General features: G+C 48.5%; 10 protein-coding genes across 10 annotated transcripts; 6 read left to right on the top strand and 4 right to left on the bottom strand.

The window, feature by feature from the left end:
• Positions 1-118: 118 nt before the first annotated feature.
• Positions 119-1,617, top strand: N7517_001601 (proline dehydrogenase family protein; the record flags this gene model as incomplete). The annotated part of the gene is made up of 2 exons (XM_056719331.1): positions 119-702; positions 759-1,617. 2 exons carry the CDS (start codon positions 119-121, stop codon positions 1,615-1,617), a joined length of 1,443 nt encoding a protein of 480 aa, XP_056583466.1.
• A 481-nt stretch (positions 1,618-2,098) lies between these two features.
• Positions 2,099-3,559, bottom strand: fgaCat (catalase easC; the record flags this gene model as incomplete). The annotated part of the gene is made up of 2 exons (XM_056719330.1): positions 2,099-3,322; positions 3,386-3,559. 2 exons carry the CDS (start codon positions 3,557-3,559, stop codon positions 2,099-2,101), a joined length of 1,398 nt encoding a protein of 465 aa, XP_056583465.1.
• A 472-nt stretch (positions 3,560-4,031) lies between these two features.
• On the bottom strand, positions 4,032-5,074 carry N7517_001599 (SDR family NAD(P)-dependent oxidoreductase; the record flags this gene model as incomplete). Its single annotated transcript, XM_056719329.1, has 3 exons — positions 4,032-4,114; positions 4,245-4,427; positions 4,489-5,074. 3 exons carry the CDS (start codon positions 5,072-5,074, stop codon positions 4,032-4,034), a joined length of 852 nt encoding a protein of 283 aa, XP_056583464.1.
• Positions 5,075-5,254: 180 nt separating this feature from the next.
• fgaMT (4-dimethylallyltryptophan methyltransferase easF) lies at positions 5,255-6,324 on the bottom strand (the record flags this gene model as incomplete). Its single annotated transcript, XM_056719328.1, has 2 exons — positions 5,255-6,002; positions 6,068-6,324. The coding sequence occupies 2 exons, from the start codon at positions 6,322-6,324 to the stop codon at positions 5,255-5,257; spliced, it is 1,005 nt and encodes a 334-aa protein (XP_056583463.1).
• A 197-nt stretch (positions 6,325-6,521) lies between these two features.
• On the bottom strand, positions 6,522-8,485 carry N7517_001597 (FAD-dependent oxidoreductase; the record flags this gene model as incomplete). Its single annotated transcript, XM_056719327.1, has 3 exons — positions 6,522-7,529; positions 7,608-8,134; positions 8,206-8,485. 3 exons carry the CDS (start codon positions 8,483-8,485, stop codon positions 6,522-6,524), a joined length of 1,815 nt encoding a protein of 604 aa, XP_056583462.1.
• A 416-nt stretch (positions 8,486-8,901) lies between these two features.
• On the top strand, positions 8,902-10,418 carry dmaW (tryptophan dimethylallyltransferase fgaPT2; the record flags this gene model as incomplete). The annotated part of the gene is made up of 3 exons (XM_056719326.1): positions 8,902-10,058; positions 10,125-10,246; positions 10,315-10,418. The coding sequence occupies 3 exons, from the start codon at positions 8,902-8,904 to the stop codon at positions 10,416-10,418; spliced, it is 1,383 nt and encodes a 460-aa protein (XP_056583461.1).
• A 2,222-nt stretch (positions 10,419-12,640) lies between these two features.
• On the top strand, positions 12,641-13,501 carry N7517_001595 (phytanoyl-CoA dioxygenase family protein; the record flags this gene model as incomplete). Its single annotated transcript, XM_056719325.1, has 1 exon — positions 12,641-13,501. One exon carries the CDS (start codon positions 12,641-12,643, stop codon positions 13,499-13,501), a length of 861 nt encoding a protein of 286 aa, XP_056583460.1.
• A 1,532-nt stretch (positions 13,502-15,033) lies between these two features.
• Positions 15,034-16,089, top strand: N7517_001594 (putative proline utilization protein PrnX; the record flags this gene model as incomplete). Its single annotated transcript, XM_056719324.1, has 1 exon — positions 15,034-16,089. One exon carries the CDS (start codon positions 15,034-15,036, stop codon positions 16,087-16,089), a length of 1,056 nt encoding a protein of 351 aa, XP_056583459.1.
• Positions 16,090-16,712: 623 nt separating this feature from the next.
• N7517_001593 (uncharacterized protein) lies at positions 16,713-17,163 on the top strand (the record flags this gene model as incomplete). The annotated part of the gene is made up of 2 exons (XM_056719323.1): positions 16,713-16,946; positions 16,981-17,163. 2 exons carry the CDS (start codon positions 16,713-16,715, stop codon positions 17,161-17,163), a joined length of 417 nt encoding a protein of 138 aa, XP_056583458.1.
• An 866-nt stretch (positions 17,164-18,029) lies between these two features.
• On the top strand, positions 18,030-20,765 carry N7517_001592 (Zn(II)2Cys6 transcription factor; the record flags this gene model as incomplete). Its single annotated transcript, XM_056719322.1, has 5 exons — positions 18,030-18,109; positions 18,168-18,299; positions 18,367-18,632; positions 18,690-18,775; positions 18,828-20,765. 5 exons carry the CDS (start codon positions 18,030-18,032, stop codon positions 20,763-20,765), a joined length of 2,502 nt encoding a protein of 833 aa, XP_056583457.1.
• Between the last annotated feature and the right edge of the window lie 18 nt (positions 20,766-20,783).

The raw sequence follows: 20,783 nt of genomic DNA, 5'->3' as shown, positions 1-20,783 counted from the left end.
CTTCTGTTTCTTCAACCATTTCTAAGTCTAAGTCTTTCACTTTCGACTCACTTTAAATCTACATCCTTGCCTTCCCTCATCCAATAATCATCTCACATTACTACGTCTAACCGCACCTATGAAAGGTGCACCTTCCGTGCGTGCGCCCCTCAAGGCCGCCGCACAAACCACTAGACTGGTGAGCGGCACCAGCAACTCTCGATCCTCAGTCGCCTCAGTTTCAGCCGCCAACGTATGGCAATCACAAACAAAAGCCCCGCCTGCACTACCCCGCAAGGCACTGACAGCGCCCCTGGCTAAGCTGCCGTTGTCATCTGTTCTACGCTCCTTGCTGGTTCTATCTGTTTCGTCATCATCTCTACTACTCAAGCCATGCATCTACACCCTGTCTTTGCTGGCTCATCCACGCAATTCGTTCTGGGATGTCTCCAAAAACCCATTGCTGAACATGCTTGTCAAGCACACCATCTATAAACAATTTAACGCTGGCGAGAACAAACTCGAGGTGCAGAATTCGATCAACCAAATCAAAGGACTCGGATGCCGTGGTGTACTCCTGGGATATGCCCGAGAGGTCCTCGTTGGCGAGAACTCCGATGCCGTATACGACGAGAAGGCTGCTCTGGCTGAGATTCAGATGTGGATGGATGGCACACTGCAGACAGTTGACATGGCTCAACCCGGCGACTTTGTCGCTTTGAAGTATGTGTGATGACCTTTGTTCTCAGTTTGAAACAGTCACTAACTGAACTTCTCAGATTCACTGGAATGGGTAACGACGCTCTTCGCTTGTTGCAGTCGCAGACCATGCCCACAGAGATCATGGACAACTCTATCCTGAAGGTCTGCGATCTTGCCATCTCCCGTGGCGTCCGCCTGCTGGTCGATGCCGAAGAGCAAGCCGTGCAGCCCGGCATTGAGGCCTGGATCATGAAGTATCAGAAATACTGCAACTCGCAGACCCCTGGCCGTGCCATCTTCTACGGAACTTACCAAGCCTACCTGCGCTCTACCCCTGCCACTCTGGCCGGTCACCTTGAGACTGCTCGCGCTGAGGGATACACACTTGGCGTCAAGCTTGTCCGTGGTGCCTACATGAAGACTGAACCCCGCCACCTCATCTGGGCCGAGAAGGAGGAGACTGACAAGTGCTACGATGAAGTCGTCGAGGCCCTCCTCACTCGCAAGTACAACTCCATGCTCAAGGCTCCCTCAAAGGACACCCCGACTGAACTCCCGCCCCTGAATATCATCATTGCTACTCACAGCCGTGAGTCCGTTCGCAAGGCTCATGCTTTGCGCATGCAGCAGGCTACCCGTGGCGAGGACTACGGTGTCGACGTTAGCTATGCTCAGCTCCAAGGCATGGCCGACGAAGTTAGCTGTGAATTGCTTCAAGGATTCGAGAGTGCCGAGAACAGTGTCGGCGTTACCCCCATGGATGCCCCCAACGTCTTCAAGCTGTTGACCTGGGGCTCGGTTCAGGAATGCATGGGCTTCCTGCTTCGTCGTGCCGTCGAGAACACTGAGGCTGTTGGCCGTACCAAGGACTCTCAGATCGCAATGTTCGCTGAGTTGAAGCGTCGCTGTGCCAATGCTTTCCGCAGCACCAAGTGATATTCGAGTCTTCCCTGATTTTCCTTTTCGATTTTCGGAGGCTATCTAGATCGTTTTGTCTTTACTTAGCAGCCCACGGGCTGTTTTGCCGCATTTTGCTTTTGCCGCATTTTTATTTGCGAATATGGGTGCATCCTTCATGGCGTTGCTATTGCTTTATGAGAACTTTGGAAGTCCATTCAAATGATGATCAATGAAATGAATATTTTAAAATGAAATGATGGTATTCTTAGATTATTTTTCAGTCACAATAGGAGTAAGATTAAGAAATCAGACCAGAGCTATTCTAGCCATATATATATATGCCGGCTGCAGTTTCAACTCTATTCGCTCCGTCTAGGAATGTACAAGCACTATAGATGCTATCTGCCAAGCTAATGCTAAATTGAGTATTAATAGGATCCGAAATTCTAACATTTGTTTTATCACTGGGCTCTTAGGCTTGAAGAATATATCTTCGTGGCCAACTATACTATTGCAGCTACAACCTCGACTGGATACCTTGTACCTTACTAGTTTCATCACCTTTCTCAACCCCCTCCTTCACCCGGGTGGCTAACTCGGAGGAAACGAGGGCAAAGGTGCGATACACCTTGTTTCGAATTTCTTCGCTGGTCTGCGCCACCGAGGAAACAATCCTCTCTACCATTCGATCCTGGAAATCTTGACTCCGAAAGTCCGGAAGGATCTCGTAATACTCTCGCGCAAACTTATAATCATCCGCATGAGAGCTAGACCATTCGTCCGAAGATACCTGCGCGACCCATTCGGCGAACTCCGGGCCCAGCCCGGCCTCCGACTTTAGGGCCGATGGCGTGCGAGTCGGTGGAGTTGATGGGATAGTCCCTAGACGATACCGTTGCGCATCGGGGTACGCAAACATGCGCGCCTGTAGGATCGGATCTTCGGAAGCCTCGACGCCCGGAACCATGTGCGATGGTGAGAAGGCCAGCTGCTCGACCTCCGTGAAATAGTTCTTCACGTTGCGGTTCAGAGTGAGCCTGCCAAAAGGTCGCGAGGGAATCTTCTCCAGGCCCTGGGGATACGTGCCCAGGTTCCAGTGCTTGGTGACGTCAAGAATATTGAACCCTAGACGGTGCGCGTCTTTCGGATCCACGACCTGCACATTGGCTGTCCAGGTTGGATAATCACCACGCTCGATCGCTTCAAAGAGGTCTTTGCTTCCGAAATCAGGATCGCTACGATCCATGGGTACGCCGGCACCATCTGTGAAGTTGGGCCCACGGTCCGAAGCCAGAAAGAAATGGACATACTTGAACGAACCATCGGGCATGGTCCATTTGAATGCATGTCCTGCATAACTGCTCAGCGTGCGCCAGGTGAACATCCGGCCAAAGTCACTGTATTGCAGCAGCGTCATATGGATCGATTCGTGATTATTCGTCACAAAGTCCCAGAACAGGTTAGGGCTTAGTCGGTTGGTTTGGGGGTCCCTTCGTTGCGAATGAATCATATCGGGAAACTTGGCGGGATCACGGATGAAGAAGAACGGGAAATTGAGAAAAACCCAATCCCAGTCCCCATCCTTGGTGAAAAATTTAGTGGCCATGCCCTTAAGATCTTGTACCCCATCTGAAGAGCCCCGCTCCAGACCAGTTGTGGAAAAGCGTGTCACCAGTGGTGTCTTTTTGCCGACCCCAAGGAGCATGTCAATGTTGCAGATGTCGGAGATGTCGTGTGTCACCTGTTCAATGTTAGAAATGTAATTAAATTCGGTTTAAGATCTTGAGTAACAGAATCAACCTACCTCAAACTCTCCGTAAGCCCCGGCTCCCAGGGCATGGACGACTCGCTCGGGGATCTTTTCTCGATTGAAATGGGACAATGCCTCCAAAGTGTAAATATCCTTGGGTCCAACGCTGGACTTTGATGAGGGTGCGTGTCCCATGACGGGGCATTTCTTTGCATCGTTTGGAGACATCTTTCGTTTGATAGAAAGAGTTGGAGTGGATTATGTTGATGGAAATTTGTAGTAGGCTAAGGGCTAAATTCTCATTGTATATGTCATTTATAAGCAACAATGATCTACCAACCCCTTTTGGTAATTGAAGATGAATATCTCCTTGCAGGTGTCTTTTCAATCCCTTACTGTACATAGCATTGACCGGCACACACGGCCGAAGATTGTATCTTCAGCCCTCACCGTCTATTATGCCCGTTCAAGATATATGCTGTAGTGGGGGACGTAGTCCTCCACTACGATGCGCCTGCACCTTTCCTCTCATTTATGCAAGCGGATAATTTATGTAAACAGCTGGTGCAACTAGTGCTTCGGAGGTTACAAGTAGTAGATAGTTTACAGATTGACAATACACACTCCTACACCTCTCTTGGTTGACTCCTTGGGTTGCTGTCCCTGTTCGCTTCGTATGCCAAGGGGGTATGAAGCTGCATTACGACTGCTGAATCGACCCGTATCCCAGAGAGCATACTCCCTTGAGCGTTCCCTTCTTCAATGCATAGATTTGCATTGCATCTTGAGTAATCAGTCTGAATCTGAGTATTTGCACATCTTACACACCGTGTAATGCTTGGTACCTAACTCCACTCACAGAAATGTGATGGAGCATTAAAAGTAACAAAGAATGTGAAATATCAAGGCATACTAGCTCCAATATTAATGTTAGCTCCAAACACCGGACGGGAGTCTTCGCTCAATAGCCAGATGATAGTTCGGGCAACATCATCCGGTTCAATTATCGAGAACCCTTCTTTTATGTAGGCCTCTTCCACCTCATCCGAAGTTTTTGTGGGCGCAAATTTGGGTAGCATTGGTGTCCTTGTAATTCCTAATCAGAGAAATTAACATAATGCTTCAAACGTATTCTTAAAACGAGACCAAAAGCTCACCAGGAGAGACAGTGTTCACCCGGATTCCAAAGGGAATCACGTCCTGTGCTACACAGGTCGTGAAATAAGCACAAGCCCCTTTGGATGTCCCATAGGCAAAGACATCTGGCATGTGTGCCATCGACGCGATACTGGCAACATTGACGATGCTGCGATCCCGCGATATCGACTTCATAGCCCTCACCTCGGCTTTAGTTGCGTAGAAAACTCCATCCAGGTTCACCTGGAAAATTTGCTTCCATTGTGTCTCGTCTTCTTCCAGGATGGTCGGGCAGCCGCGGGTTCCGGCCCCTTGAGCCATTCCGGCGATGTTGGCGGCCCCATCCAGTCGCCCAAACTGGGTCATTATGCTGTCAATCCACTCATTCACCGCAGAGTAGGATGAAACGTCAAGAACAGTACAATGAATATCTGTAAGAGGGTACGTGGCTTGTATGGATGTCTTCAGCTCTGCCATCATTTCAGACGAAAGGTCTCCAACGCAGATTGCTTCCGCTCCTCGCTGAGCAAGCAGACGGCACGTCGCAGCGCCGATTCCGGATGCACCGCCCGTGATGGCGAAAATCTTGGAAGTAACCGATGCCATTGTTTGGAAGAATATTGGGTACCACGAAATGGTGTAGGATGGAGTGGTTCAGCGGGGGTCTTTAAATCCATACAGTTGTCATCAAATGCAGCAACTCTACTACACCGCACCATATTGTATTGTCGTATCTCTATACATCATATCCAGGGAGCATTACAAGATAAGCAAGGGTCACATATCTCAATTGGGACTTAGTCTGAGTTGGTAAAACGAAACATCACACCCTTCAAACGACCACTCGGCCACGTTATCCAATCCAGCTAATCCAAACAGGTCTTTTCGTTCATTCGCGTCGTACTTGTAGCTGCACCCAAACCTGATCTTCTCGTGCTTTTCGACAATGTTGTTTAGGGGGGAGCCCAGCCTTATATCCTGGCCCTTGGGGATGAGACACGCCTCATGTCGCCCCAGAACATAGTTCCATTCGCTGAGAAAATGCCAGTCATCGACATGGAAGACTGGACCGTCCTCCCCAGCTGAGGCAAACAGCTTGTTTCCATACGTGAGAGATGCCAGCGCAAAGGGGACCACACCGTCGGCGGTATAGGCACGCAGCACTTTCGTTGGTAATTTGCAACTGTCCAGACTTAGGAGAATGGAGCTGTCAGCCGGACTGGAGGCCAATGCTCCCAATGCGATGTCTTGCAGGAATTTGGCGGCGTTAGGCCGCGAAAAGTTGCCCACCGTCAGCCCGAATAATAGGAGACAGTGCGGTAAGTCCTGCACGCCTGGGGTATCTTTCAACCACTGCACCCCGTCATCGAATGTTCCATGTAGTGCACCAAATTTCACCGACTCAAAACGTTCCATCGGCAGAGCCTCTAGGGTAGACTGGAGCTCCGAAAAGTTCAGGTCCAGTGCGTAGTAGGTGACGCTTTTCTTCGCGGCCTCTAACGCTTCCAGCAAAGGCAGAACTTTGTCCAGGCTCCTGATTTGCAGTTTTAGCTATCAATTGACGCACTGCATGGTAATTGGGCTAGGCTTTGTACTTACGCACTTCCGAGATCAACCACTACACTGTTGTCGGCAATCGATGCGGCCATCTCCGCCGCTCGAGCACGGAGTATGCGCAGTTCTTCATGTCGTGGGTAAAAGTCCGGAGCGGTAGAATGTCTAACCCAGTGTCGGATTCCCTCACCACTGTAGAAAAGAAGAGCTGGGAGGGTTTTGCACGTCTCTGACAGCCCAGCTGTGACTTGATCGGGAATGGATTCCTCAAATTTGCTACGACGAATGTCAAGAATACGCATTTTAACAAACGTCATCTTTCACTTTCTTTCATTCACCGGATACCATGGATTTTAATGATGATTGTTGTTGGACGAGACTTAACTATTTGATCCCTCGAGCTTATGTAACTGCTGGAGGTGCCCATCTGGCCAGGTGGCGGTCAGATACCACGGGCTATATTTCCTAGTTGTTCGGCTCCACATCAGCTGCCTTTATATCAGATATGCACCACATAAGCTAATTTGCGGAGCCTATCTGCAGCCCAACGAATAAGCGCCGGGTGGACCCTGCACATGCCCTCCGAGTCCCATTCCTCGCTGCCCACCCCTAGTTTGCTGAACATCAGTCCATGCCGATCCCAAATGTGCTTGACTTGTAAGAGGCGGGCGTAGTTTCTTCCCCAGTAGACCTGCTGGAAGTCTTTCTCGCCTGGGTCTCCCACATTTCGATATGACAGCCGGAATCCTGGATCAATCGCGTAAAGTAAGGGCATGTGAACGTTGGTCAGGGTATCAAATGCAGCCGCTCGTCCCTTTGATGGATCGACTGGTCGCACAAAGTTGATCAGCTGCGCCGAAGCCCTCCATGCCGGATGCATGGATGTGTCAACGAGATTCCCATTTTCCATAGTCCGCCCTCCAAGGTTACTGGTGAACATCAGATCACCTGAAGATAAGGGTAGTCTCGCCAGAGCCCGTGCCACGTGAGAGGGTCCCTCGGAAGAGTTAAACAATTGATTCGAAATCACAACTGTGGACCCGAGTACACTGTAATCATTGTCGGTGTGAACGTCAGGGACTTGTCGATAGTTACTGCTGAGCGTGGAGAACTCCGTTGACTTGTACGTCACCTTTCTCTCTATGCGGTTCAATTCGTCGACAAATGGCTGCATGCGCTGATCGACACTCAAAGTTTCGGTTCGGTTGAGAAAGAACATCCTGAGGCTTGCCTGGATGGTTTGCTTAGGTAGCACGGCAATGACCAGCTGTCCACCAATATTCTCACGGTTTAGCGACTGCAAGATGGTGAAAAACAACGCCAGTGCTTGAGACCAATCTCCATGAGAATGGGTTGCCTGAAAACCGAGTTCGGCAACCACGCCAGGGACATCAGTGAAGACCCGCACGGTGGCTCGAGTAACGACTCCAAATGTGCCACCACCACCTCCTCGCAGTGCCCAAAATAGATCCGGGTTTTGTATGGAATTGGCCAGAACAAGCTCACCCTGCCGTGAAGGTCAGGAATGCTGGTCCTAGGATGGGGTCTTTGACGGCTTGAGCCGAGGCGGTGGGGGTTAACTTACACTCGCTGTCACAACTTCAAATTCGAGAACGTTATCCACTGCCAGTCCATGGTGGAGACTCAGAAAGTCCGAGATTCCTCCTCCCTGGAGAAACCCGCCTGCGGCTCCCACTGTGGGGCAGTCGCCACCAACCGGAATATAGCCCTTGGCAGCTGCTCTAGCATAGAGGTCTCCCATCATCACACCGGCCCCAATACTCACCGCTGGCCCGAGGGATTTACGGGAATTGTGTAGCTGAAAGTCCTCATGGAATTTGATGTCTTGCAGACTATGAGTGTTGATCTGCAGCGAGTTGGCAGAGCTAGACCGTCCATTCAAATCATGGCCCGTGTTACGAATTGTGAGGCGAAGGTTGTGCTGATTGGCAAACAAAACCGCTTCTTGGACGTGCTTGGCTGAATTTACCATCGCCGAATAGAGAGGAATGCGCCCTTGATGGCACGTGGTGTGGTTCGCCATTTGGGACCCTAATGGACATGCCTCTGCATCGGACGAGCCAGCCTCCCATATCCAATCCTGTAATGCACCTGTATAGTTGATCGGTTTAGCTGAAGCGTGGAAAACGATTTGCCAATGTATTGTCAGGCCCAAGACGTACCGGGTTGGGCCGCCCTCCATCCACTGTCTTTCGAAAGGTGCATGACTTCCTCGCAGGCGTGGTGATTCAGATTCGGCTCGTAACAGACAGATCCAATGGGGTTTAGCGGAATAAGATTAAAATCCATCGACTCATTCAACACGTTCCACTCTTGTCCCGACGGCCAACATGATTCCGATGGTTGACAACGACATTGGGACCAAGATTCTACCTGCGTGTATACCAACCACCAGCTGAGAACAATTCCCAGTCCCGCAGAAGCCAACAAGTGTAACATCATTTCAGCTTATGGTGCAAGTATCCAATTGGAAAAAATGTACGGAGTAAACAAATACAAATACAATCTTGGGAACAGTCTTCTGCGTGCCAGTCAGCTACCTGAGGGCCGTATAAATATGATATCGGATCAAAGTCGTTTCTGATAGCTTACATATGCAATAGCGAGGCACAGTCACAAGCTTTGGACATACCTGAAACCAAACCCCTTACTTGGAAGGTGTGATTCGTTGGCAGAGCCACTTCACATAATCCGATGAACGGTAACTACGGTATTCCTAAATCGAGAATTCAAGACCATAGACCATGATTGGCGTTGTTGAAAGCGCACTCACGAGCCTTATCCCTTGATTATGGGCTCTGGATAAGGTATTTAACCATCATATTATCTTTTTTAATCACATTCAAACAACAAGCACCATGGGCTCTATCGAAACTCTTAGTTGCTCTCGCCTTAGCGTCTACAAGACAATAACTGAGTTGAGTGACATTGACCACCATGATCAAATCCTATGGTGGCACAGTGTGGCGCCCATGTTCGCGGAAATGCTTAACGTTGCTGGTTATGACACCCACTCCCAGTATAAAATCCTTGGAGTATATCTGAAACACATCATTCCCTTTCTGGGTGTCTACCCGACGCGTATGAACGACCGATGGCTCAGTGTCTTGACTCGATATGGTACACCGTTTGAGCTGAGTTTAAACTGCTCTCACTCCATGGTGCGATACACATATGAGCCCATCAATAGTGCCACTGGCTCGCTGAAGGACCCATTCAACACCCATGCCATATGGGATGCGCTCGACAGACTCATTCCATTGCAGGAGGGCATTGATTTGGAGTTCTTCAGACATCTCAAGAATGACCTCACTGTCAACGATCAGGATGCAGCCTATCTGCTGGAGAACAAGTTGGTCGCAGGCCATATTCAGACCCAAAACAAACTTGCTTTAGATTTGAAGGGTGGCGTCTTTATGCTGAAGGTTTACATCTATCCTGTCCTCAAGTCTCTGGCCACCGGGAAATCGATCCAAACGTTAATGTTCGATTCTGTTCAACGCATCTGTCGCCAGTATCCTACACTAGCCACTCCTCTCCAAGAACTAGAAGATTACGTCTATTCTCGCGGGCCGAGCAGCACTGCCACTCCACGGCTTCTCTCCTGCGATCTCTGTGATGCACGCAAGTCTCGCATCAAAATATACCTCCTGGAGATGAACGTCTCCCTGGACGCAATGGAGGATCTGTGGACTCTGGGGGGGCGACGCAATGATATAGCCACAATCACTGGGATGGAAATGATTCGTGAGCTCTGGGACCTAATCCAGCTCCCTGCGGGTCTGCGTGGATACCCGGAGCCCTTTCTGAAGCTGGGAAGCGTCCCAAATGAGCAGCTTCCTCTGATGGCGAACTATACACTACACCACGATGACCCAATGCCAGAACCCCAAATATATTTCACGACCTTCGGCATGAACGACAGTCAAGTGACCGATGGGCTAGTCACTTTCTTCGAGCGCCACGGCTACACCCGCATGGCGCAGACATACAGGGATAGTCTGCGTGCATACTAGTAAGTTGGCTAATCTTACACCGAACGCCATATTATGACCACAAGCTTTATCTGACATATCTCCAGCCCTCACTTGAATCATGACACTGTCAACTATCTCCACGCCTACATTTCCTTCTCTTACCGAAAAGGGTCCCCCTATCTGAGCGTCTATCTCCAGAGCTTTGAAACCGGAGATTGGCCGATGTGTATGTTTCCTCTTTTCCAAATGGTCCCATGATACTTTCGTTTAACTCTTATTTCTTTCTTCTTCTAGCGGACTTCAGTGTCCCAATCTCTAGGCCGCTCTCTAAGGACATGTGTCGCGACCACCCTGTCTCCTTCGAGATGCCTTTGAAAAAGAGCCAGCCGGTGACATAATTTGGTGATTGAAACGGAGTAAGTATTGTGGTGGGCATGCAGGCCCTGAAATCAAGTATTCTACACATTTCTCATTACACTGGAATCTTTGGGGGAAACGTTCTTTGCACCTCACTTGGAAGGATATTGAAGCGGAAGGCACAAGAAGAATCACGTATTTAATTTAATTTTTCGGTCTCTATGTTGAATCGGAATAAGTGGTCACTAGGTCCCTAGGTCGTGTTAATTACTAGTAGGTTAAAGTTATCATGATAGAGATAGGGCAATAATACCCGAGCCCTCATTAAATAGGGAGCTTAGATTTTATATATAGTAAGTTAGTTATATGAATTAAGGTAAGGCGCATAAATAGGCAGTATACTTGAAATAGTTACTACCCTTAGAAATTCCTATTTCGTTCTTATTTTCCCTCGTTACTACTATATCTTTTAGCCAGCCCGTAATGGCCGAGAAGGCGACGTGGGCGATATCATTAGCAGACCCAAAGGGGATCTTGCCGCCCCCTGTAGCGGAATATATTTTGCGGTCGTTATAGATCCAGGACATATTGTGATCGGGGAGTTGGTTTTCTATAATGTTTAGCCATCATTTTCCATGGTCGACTCTCCGAATGATCAGACTTAACTAGACCGCAAAGCCATAGCCCAACCCAAGCCAGCCCACGAATGGGCTGGGTTTTGGGCCCGAGGTAAAAGCCCATTAGGCTTTAAATGGGGGCCCATTCGGGCCCATTAAGAGCTAAACAATGCAAACATACTAATTTTTCGCTACTACATAAGTAGTGCATATATCCCTAGTAATTTTAGGTATTCTAATTACCTCTTCTATCCTAAATTTACCTCTTAAGCCCTATATTGTGGGTCATATGATGACCCAGAAAGGAAAACAGATACTAATTTCTATAGACTGTTGTATTAGAGAGATCTTTAAGGCAAAGCTTAGCGTAGGTTTGTAAGTAGTGGTAGGTATAGGTGAAGAAGAAGTTACGTGGAGGAGAGGAAAACAAATGACGTGTAGGAGATAATTGCTTACTACGTTCATCTACCTTTACGACCTTAGGCCCCCAAGATCCGTACCGAGTATATAGGCCGAGTTACACGTAACAGAACTAGCATTAATCAGCTATTTTTATATATGCCAAGGCTTTAGTTATATACAAAATGGGCTTTGAAGGTTGGGCCCATAGCCCACTGTGGGTTGGGCCGTGGGCCTAGGGTCCGGGCCCATTAATGGACTTTGCGGAGGTCTCGACTCAACTCACCCATGAACCACGTCGGACGAAGAACGACATACTCGACGCCGCCAATTGAGTCCAGGTGGGCGTGGGCCTCACCCATCATGGGATCTCCTTTCTCGGAATTGATCTAGGAGAGGAGAACATGATCGAGATGTACCACTAAATCGATTCACTCGAGTGTGGGTTGCATCAACTCCGGAGAATGTGGGTCGACTATGTACATAGTCGAAAGAGGGGCATGGCATCGGAGATGATTCGTTGAAAGGGATTCGATCATATCACCTTCTTCAGCCAGTCGAAGTGGACGGTTTTGAATGAGCCGGTGGGTGTTCCAGCTGGAAGCCAACAAGAAAGGAACCTGTACTTGTTAGAGCAAGGACGCCAAACGGGTGGCAGTCTTGCCTCGGCTTCCTAGTACTCCCGTATAAATCGTAAATATATATCTTAACATTCAAATATCAACTTTCACATTTTCTATAATATCTTAACTTCCACCGATCGGATTTTATTTCAAATTGAAGCATATACTTATGTAGCTAATATAAACCTAGACTCAGAATTTGAACTTTATACGACTAGTGGGAGGTCGTAATATAGCGATTATAGAGGCTGGTAAGATGGGCTTTTATAGGGGCCTTATAGGCCCATAAAAGCCTAGTGGGTTGGGTTGGGTTTCGAAGGCCGGGCCTATAGCCCACTGCGGGTTAGGTTATAGGCCCGAGGTTCGGGCCTATTTGTGGGCTTTGCGGAAGTCTAGGGCCCGTTGGTGTGGAATCAAGGGATGACCATATGACATGGATAGAGCATAATAACACACTTGACGCTTGGTACATTATCCCGTTTTCCCGTCTATGTCAAGAACCATTCTCGTTCAGGCCCTCTGTCTGATCTAAAATTTGTCACCTAGTCACAAGATATACCAGATCGAAGCTGTTTACGCCCTCCACCTTGTCGAAGGTGAAGATCAAACAGCAAAACGGACAAGATGAAACCACCAAGTCTCCCGCGACTCCCAGTCTCAGCGAGACCTGAGGCCATTATTGATGTGTACAAAGAATATGGATGTGTAATTATTGGGGGGCTTCTCAGTCCATCCGATGTTGCCTCTATGAATGAGGATATTGATCCTGGGCTGGCAAAACTTGCTCCCGGTAAGGGTGGATTGCCGCTAGAAGAGTTTCTGGGCACGAACACAAAACGATTGCCATTGGTGCCAAACAGCCGTACTTTCCGCGAGGTGATGTTGGAGAACAATCTGATGCACGCCCTGAGTGAAGCAATTTTATGTGACAATCCTGGCGATGGGTATCATATCAACTGTGCGCAAGTGATTGAGATCGGTCCCGGTAACGCGGCACAACCACTGCACCGAGATCAGAGTGTATGGCCATTTTGGGACCTGATTCCATCTCCAGGACCAGAAGCTTGCATTAACTTCTTTTGTGCCTTGACCCCGTTTACGGAGGCCAACGGCGCCACGAGAGTGGCCCCGAAAACGCACCTTGACGTTGACCTAAACAATTTAAATCCTCCCCAACTTCTGCCAGTTGAGATCAACCCCGGCGATGGATTTCTCTTTTCCGGCAGACTCGTTCATGGTGGTGGAGAGAACAAGACGAATGAGTATCGCCGTGGTGTGACAATCCACCTCGCCCGCAAAGGTCTGATGACGGAGGAAGCACATCCACTATCGATCCCTCGCGAGATTGCAGAGACCATGTCTTACAGGAGCCAGGCTATGTTTGGCTTTCGGAGCAACTGGCCGATCAAGGATGGACCCGTTGGGACCTACTGGGCCAGTAACTTCGAGGAGATTGGCGGCCATTTGGGTCTGAAGTCTACCTAGCGTAGATGATCTACTGCACTTGACTCACTTTGTTCGAAGGTTACTTTGATATCCGACCCGCCTCCGAGTTTGAAGCCCTCTCTATTGATTTTCAATAACAAGTTGGGATGGGACACTTTCTTTCTTTTTGGCAATAAAACATAGGATGCTTTTCACATAATTGTTGCTATCTGCCTCTCAGGCGCGATGTAGCAGATAATTATTCTCCTTCCAGAGTGGATCTAATTTTAGCATGAATCACTCACACCGGGCCCATTGCCTTCGCATTATATTATCGTTTGAAGAGAATGCTATAGTTATAGAATGAAGATGAGACAAGTCACTCTCCCCGGCCCATCAACCAGCGAATGAGATCATCTCCGATAAGTGTTTCGAGATCCTTGGCCGGTAACGTGAGATGGATGTCCCAATCTGGTTCCTTTTGATCACGAGTAGGTCGTTTGGGGAGAGCAATGATAGCACCATCAACCAAGCCGAATACGAGATCGAAATTGTGGACACTTCCAAAAGTGTTACCGAAATCCAGACCATAAATATCAACAACTCATGGGGAGATTCCCTTACAGTCAATACACCGATATAGGTATGTGTTACCAACAACGCCCCTTGCAGACCAAAAGCCATCCCTTGATTCATTTGACCCAGCTGAGGACAGTCATCCAAAAAAATACTTCCTTGATCTATCTTCTCTTCAGGCACTTAGACTTGGGTTTCGTGGATACCGCATATCGCTTTTAAACAATGCTTTTCTCTAGTTTTCGGCGACGTCAAAGATGAACCTCGGCAGTAGGCACTATTTTTACCTATCGTAGGGAGTATAAGACTATAAAGCAGTCATAGCATTCGGTAGCAATCAGGCTAAGGTGACCCGCTTTAAGAGATTGAATAGAAAAGAAGCTGCCCAGCATAACGGCAATGAAATATGAAAGTTGCCCAGAAGAAATTTTGGAAGGGGACAATGCAAAAACAATTATTGTAGCCGAGTTGGACTGTAGAACGGCTACGAGATGAAGGGGGGATGGAGAAAGACAATTTAAATGTTAGAAATCGGTCTTTATGTACTCCAGCGGGCAGTTACTAGTTTTGTCTGAAGCGGCTATAAATGGACTGTATAATCGCACCCATCAGCACTGATCTTGTGCCCTAGGCATACTGAGCAGCCCTAAGTGCTAGCTTGGGCAAGCACTATATCCTACGCACGCCCAGGCGTGATATTGGAATGACTAAGGCTTCATTCCGATAATTCATCAATAAAATGTTTATATTAAGTGATGGTATTCTTAGATTATAGTCAAAATAGAAATCAAATCAAGAAATCAGGCCAGAGATTAATCTAATAATGTCCACCGGCACCGGCATATTGTCCCCACCAGGTTAACTTGCCCCTCATGTGTCGGAGGGTCTATCCGATCTCTAGCCCCCATATATTCTACGCATCGCCTCAGCATCTCATTGATATATTTCAAAAGAGCCTCGAGAAAATCATTCTTCAAACATCCCAAAGTACAACAACAACCAAAAACCCAACAAAAATGCACATCCTCTCCGAACCAAATGTCTCCAAAATCTTCCGCGGTCTAACACAAGACCAATGCCACAGCTTCATCTCAGCACTCGCCAACGCCCTAATCAGCATAACCCAAGAATCAAATCCCTCAACCCCATCATCCGCCAAAAAAATCCACCAACCCCTCCGAACAGTCTTCAGCACAAGCAATGACAACACCTGCATCTTCATGCCGGTATCGGACACCGCATCCACCGGCATAAAAGTCGTAACTGCCAGTGCCACCGGAATCCAAGGCGTAATCAATATCTTCAACCCAGAAGGCCGACTCCAGGGTCTGCTTGCCGCGGCAGAAGTAACAGCCTTCCGCACAGCGCTGGCAACAATGACGCTTTTCGTGCGCTGCACCACCCTTCGCAAGGACAACGTGCTTGTTCTCGGCAGTGGCCGGCAAGCGGAGTGGCATGCGCGTCTTGCGCTCTTGCTGTACCCGGAACAGGTGCGGCGGGTCACGTTTGTGAATCGCGGTGCGAAGAGACTAGCCGAGATGGAGAGGGATGTTGTTTCTGAGTTGCGGGATACTTACCCTGGTATTGTATTTGGGATGCTTGCTAAGGAGGGTGTTGATGATTATGAGCAGAGGCTCGGGGAGGAACTTGCTGCTGCGGATGTTATCTTTAGTTGTACGCCTGCTACAGTGCCGAATTTTGGATATGAGGCGCTGCAGAAGAATCCTAAGCAGCGGTTTATCTCGCTTATTGGCTCGTACAAGCCGAATATGCATGAGATTGATACTGAGACGCTGCTTTCGGGAGGTGGGAAGGTTTATGTTGATTCTAAGTCGGCTTGTCTTGAGGAGGCTGGGGAGTTGATTACTGCGGGTCTTGGGGAGGAGCAGTTGGTTGAGATGGGGGATCTTTTGGGGGCGGATGGGATTGCGGAGGGGGCGGTTGATGTTCCTGTCGGTTGTAATGTTGTCTACAAGTGTGTCGGTATGGGACTGATGGATCTTGTTGTCGGGAAGAAGGTACTTGAGGTTGGGGTTGAGATGGGGCTTGGGACTCATGTTGATGGGTTCTAAAGATATTTTGATATTACATTTTAGAACGATAAATTCCATCATTGATCGGAAGTATGATTGAAAGCCATTTGTCTCACATTGCACTCGGTAGTGGACTTTCTTGCATACTGCAAAATAAGTCACCAATCTACGGGCACGGCTATTGTCGGTCTCAATACTTGAGCAATTGGGGGCCGCGGCACAACTAATCACTCCCCATACGATCATTAATAATATTTACTCAAACAGACGCTCATCTCCCTGCAGGCATTGGAAAGCCGTTTGTTTTGTTCGTCAATCGCAGAATAGCCAAGCCTAACCCCACCAGAAAGATCCCAGCGTCTCTCGTGCTGTCTAGCTGCGATTGGAATGGCTTTAATGTCACCGCTGTAGAGTTCAATATTGACGAGGCGACGAAACATATCCTTAGACCTCACCACGTTCAGCAGGTGATTGATCATGTTGCTAAGGGCGGCTCCAGGTCCAACCCACCATTGAGTCATAGAGAGCCGCTCCAGAGAGGGCGGTAGTTGCATAGCCAGTGAGATCGAGTGACAGGCTAAGACGCAGCCAATTGTAGTATAATCCAATGCGGGATACTGCATATTGTCGAGTCCTAAGAATGTGTGCATCGGCAGCTGCAAATGCTTCAGTGCACGAAACGCTTTGAAGTTTCCAATGGATGCACTGCCACTCGGGTCAAAGTTACTCGCCTCACAGTAGTGGAGGCAAAGAATTTCGAGCGAGTGTGTCTTGGAAGAAATCGTCCCAAGAATGACTTGGCCCCAAACCGGGGTGCCGAACAGGACCCGTCTCTGTACTCGGGGCAAAAGGCATACTTGAAGGAATTCAAGTTTGCGCATGGGGCAACTTGGGCTGTACGGTGTTGATTATAGTCCACATTCTGTCTAGCTTGAGGCCGTTGACTTTTCTGGCTATGTAGGCGTCCCGAAGAAGGGATTCAACAAGCCTTTCCACTCGCTGAGCGCAGCAGCAATGCTCAAGTTCCATATGAAGATATCCCTCAAGTTGAAGGTCTGTGTACATGCGTGCATTGCATCTGGCCAGGATCAAACGATCTTGCTGCGTTGGTAGATGACCCATAATCTCAAGCAGCACCTCAGTCGTAAGGGTGGCGAAGGAAGACATCAAGAATGATAAAAGATTATGAGAGATGGTGAGAGATGAAGAAAGGCGCAGGAGTAAGCTAAACAAACCGAATGGGGGATTGAATGAGAGACAACATTACAAGTCAACTAAATGAGACAGTAAGCAAACAAAGATAAAACGAAATTGACGCGAAATTAGCACGCATGTTGTTATGCTCCAGCCAACAAAGGATGGTATAATCGATACAGGTCCTCTGGTAATATGCTTGTGGGAAGGCGTAGATGCTTAGATGGATGTAGAAGAAAATGAAGATAAAGAAAGTTGAAGCAGCAGGCCAAATAAGCAGATCTCACAACTCTGGAGAGAATGAAGTAAAAGGAGAAGCCAAGAATGATATATGCCAAGTTATTTAGAGTCCATCCGGTAGTGATACGGTGATATAGGGGGAAATCCTCTAGGAATATGGTATAAGCCCATTGTACTTGAACTGGCATTAGATAGGGTTAATAAGGGCAGGGACTAGTACCAGGTTAGTCTACTTAATTTTTTTTTTTTTTTTTTTTTTTTTTGAAGATAGAAGTAATGTAGATAACCCTATATATTAAAAAAAAAAAAAAAAAACTACAAAACTACAAAACATATCATAAATAGCCCCCAAAGACCAAAATAGACCAAATATCGACCCCAAATCAAAAGACCGATGAGCGGAGCAAAATGAGTCCGGGATATGCGGGGGTGTCCTTTATCGATTAGCTTCCCTTTTTTCTCCCATTTACCAAGCTTGGACATTCCGGTCTCTCTTTCCCCAATCTCCTTTTTCTTTCTCTATAGACAATGCCCTGATAACTGTAATGGAAGACTCGACCCCGACGCCCACCCAGCAAAAACGTCCTCGCGTGGCCGAAGAAAACCGCAAGCGAGCTGTCCGAGCGTATGCTGTCGCCCTATATCAATTAAATCCGATCCTCTAACACGTTGGTTCTGCGCAGGTGCGATGGTTGCCGCCGGGTGAAAGAGAAATGCGAAGGAGGTGTGCCGTGTCGGAGATGTCTGCGATACCGCCGCCAATGCAATTTTACTCACATCGACCCCAATGAAAAGACCCGGTCAACGTCCGTCTCGTAGGTTGATCACACGCCTATTTTCTACCATAAACTAGACCGCTAACGGCGCAAACCCTCTTACCAGACTTTTGGACCGAGCAGCCGCCCAGAGTCGAAATGACATCGCCGAGGCAGAACGGGTACGCCTGATGGAACGTCTCCTATCGCATTATGTACCCAATATCTCCTTCGACATTCAGTCTCTGCGCCAGGCTGCAGAGGATCTGAAGACCAAACACCGCGATTCCGAGTCGGATGCGATTTCAACCCGCGGAGACCCCAATGAGCTGGAGGACCTTGCCATTGATGAGGAGGATTTTACAATCAAGGCTATGCCCGATAACACAACCCGTATGTTGAAATTTGGAGACCATACATGAAGGTTTATTGATTGACACTATTTCTCAGAATATTCCGGGGAATTCTCATATTTGAATTTCACAATGAAGATCCGGAAGAAGATCGATGAGTGGATGAAGACTGCAGCACCCGAGGTAGGTTTCCCGTGAATTGTCGGTGAGCGAAGGTATGCTAAAACCGCCCCAGGCTACTTCCGAAGTTGAACCTTTTGAAGAACGATGGCGAAGTACACAACTACAGTCCACGTCACCTCAGGTGTCTTCCTCAATTACATGCCTGCCGCCGCGATATGTTGCCGATTTTCTTGTCCAGATCTTCTTTAAGTACGCACAAACCAATAATTTCTACATCGAGGAAGACTGGTTAGTGGAGAAATTGGGCATCTGCTACACTGACCCTGAAAGTTTGGCATTTGACGATGCAGGCGCGGTGTGCTGTATCCTTATGGTTCTGGCTGTGGGTACTCAATTTGCACATATGGAGTCATCCACACCCGTGAATTGCTTGCCTTCGGGTTCTATGGCAAATCAAGACCATCACTTTTCGGAGGACGAGGTCGGACTCACATTCTACCAATTTGCCTCGAGGCTTCTCCCAGACATCATCGCCACCGCTTCGGTTAGAAGTGTGCAGGCCTGTTTACTCATTGGGACGTACTTGCTCCCGTTGGATACTTCAGGATTATGCTACACATACTTTGGTCTGGCACTGAAATTGGCTATTCAAAATGGAATGCATCGGAGGTACCACGGCGAAGGCCTGTCCCCGGGCATGATCGAAGTGCGGAATCGGGTTTTCTGGACCGCGTTTACTATCGAAAAGCGTATAAGCATTCTCCACGGCAGACCATCCTCGTTGTCGGACCCCGATGTTGATGCCCCCCTGCCGGTCGATTTCCCCGGGTTGATGCCCGTCAATCAAATCTCAAACCATACAAACATGGTAACACTCATTACATTGACTTTGAAGCTTGGGGAGGTTTCAAATGAAATTACCTCATTGCGAAAATTCCGCAAAGAGCAACAGCAGGACTGTCTTGAACGAATACTGAATCTCCGGAAACATCTCGTTGATTGGTGGTCGACTCTACCTGAAGAGATTACCTGTCGTGATCTGAGTCCCGGAGGACCGCTTTTCAGGTCTAATGTCCATCTCAAGCTAGACTACTGTCTGACCCGAGTCTTCATTGGACGCCCTTTCCTTTTCAGCAATATTAAAGGCATCTACCAGACCCCCTCTCAGGGCCCGCGGTCTTCCAGTCTGTCCGGTGTGTCAAAGAATCGTGCGACTCTTGTTACAGACTGCGTGGAAGCAGCTCTGGAAATCATCGATCTGTGCCGCTTGCTCCGTGATGAGACTGGCCTCGCCCGAGCCTCATTTACCGAATTTAGTTCATGTCGTGCAGCTTTGCTGGTCATTCTGGCCCAGGGCCTGACTAAACGGACTGAAAGGCTTGGTGCTGCCCTGGAACAGGGAATTTCTCTCATCAAGATCATGTCTATGGGTGTTGGCTCAGCCCGTTCAGCTGTCAGTGTCATAGAGGCGCTCGAACGCGCCATTCGCCGTCTCGAAGCATGGAGCGAGACACAACCGGATATGAGCAGCGGAGGTACCGTCGAGTCTGCCTATGACCGGTTCAAAAACTGGGAGATGCTTTGGAAAGCAGGGCCTATCTCGCCGTCCACACTCGCGTGGCAACAGCAGGAAGCCTACGCTTCAAGTGACCACAATGTCCCTCAAAGTGTACCATCGCAAGCCTCTACGATGGCAGGTCCTGCTACTCTCCTCCATGGAATGTCTTTGACACCTCCTTCTGCGCCCATGATTGGTGTGGGTGGTACTGTTCCAACACCCGCTGCACCTGACCAGAGCATTCCAGAAGGCGAAGAAGTCCCACTCTCCGACGGTTTCTCTATTTCTCAGCAGTCTCTTTCACAGATGCCGCACTTTGGCTTTGATCATTTTGTCTCCAACTTCCCGCAAGAGTTGGGCGAGTTCACTGCTATTCCTTGCTTTGAGCCAGATTCCCAGGCTCAATCTAATGGTTTGCCTGGTGGTGAATTGAAGACGCCAGGTAGCAGGCCTGACCCTCCTCATTGGCTGCACTTCATGAATCCCTCATGATGAATTTTTCTACCGTGC

This window comes from Penicillium concentricum (genome assembly GCF_028827145.1).
Source record: "Penicillium concentricum strain IBT 3081 chromosome Unknown utg000001l_segment0_segment0, whole genome shotgun sequence".
Taxonomy (NCBI): Eukaryota; Fungi; Ascomycota; class Eurotiomycetes; order Eurotiales; family Aspergillaceae; genus Penicillium; species Penicillium concentricum.
This window is presented reverse-complemented; position numbering and strand designations above follow the sequence as displayed.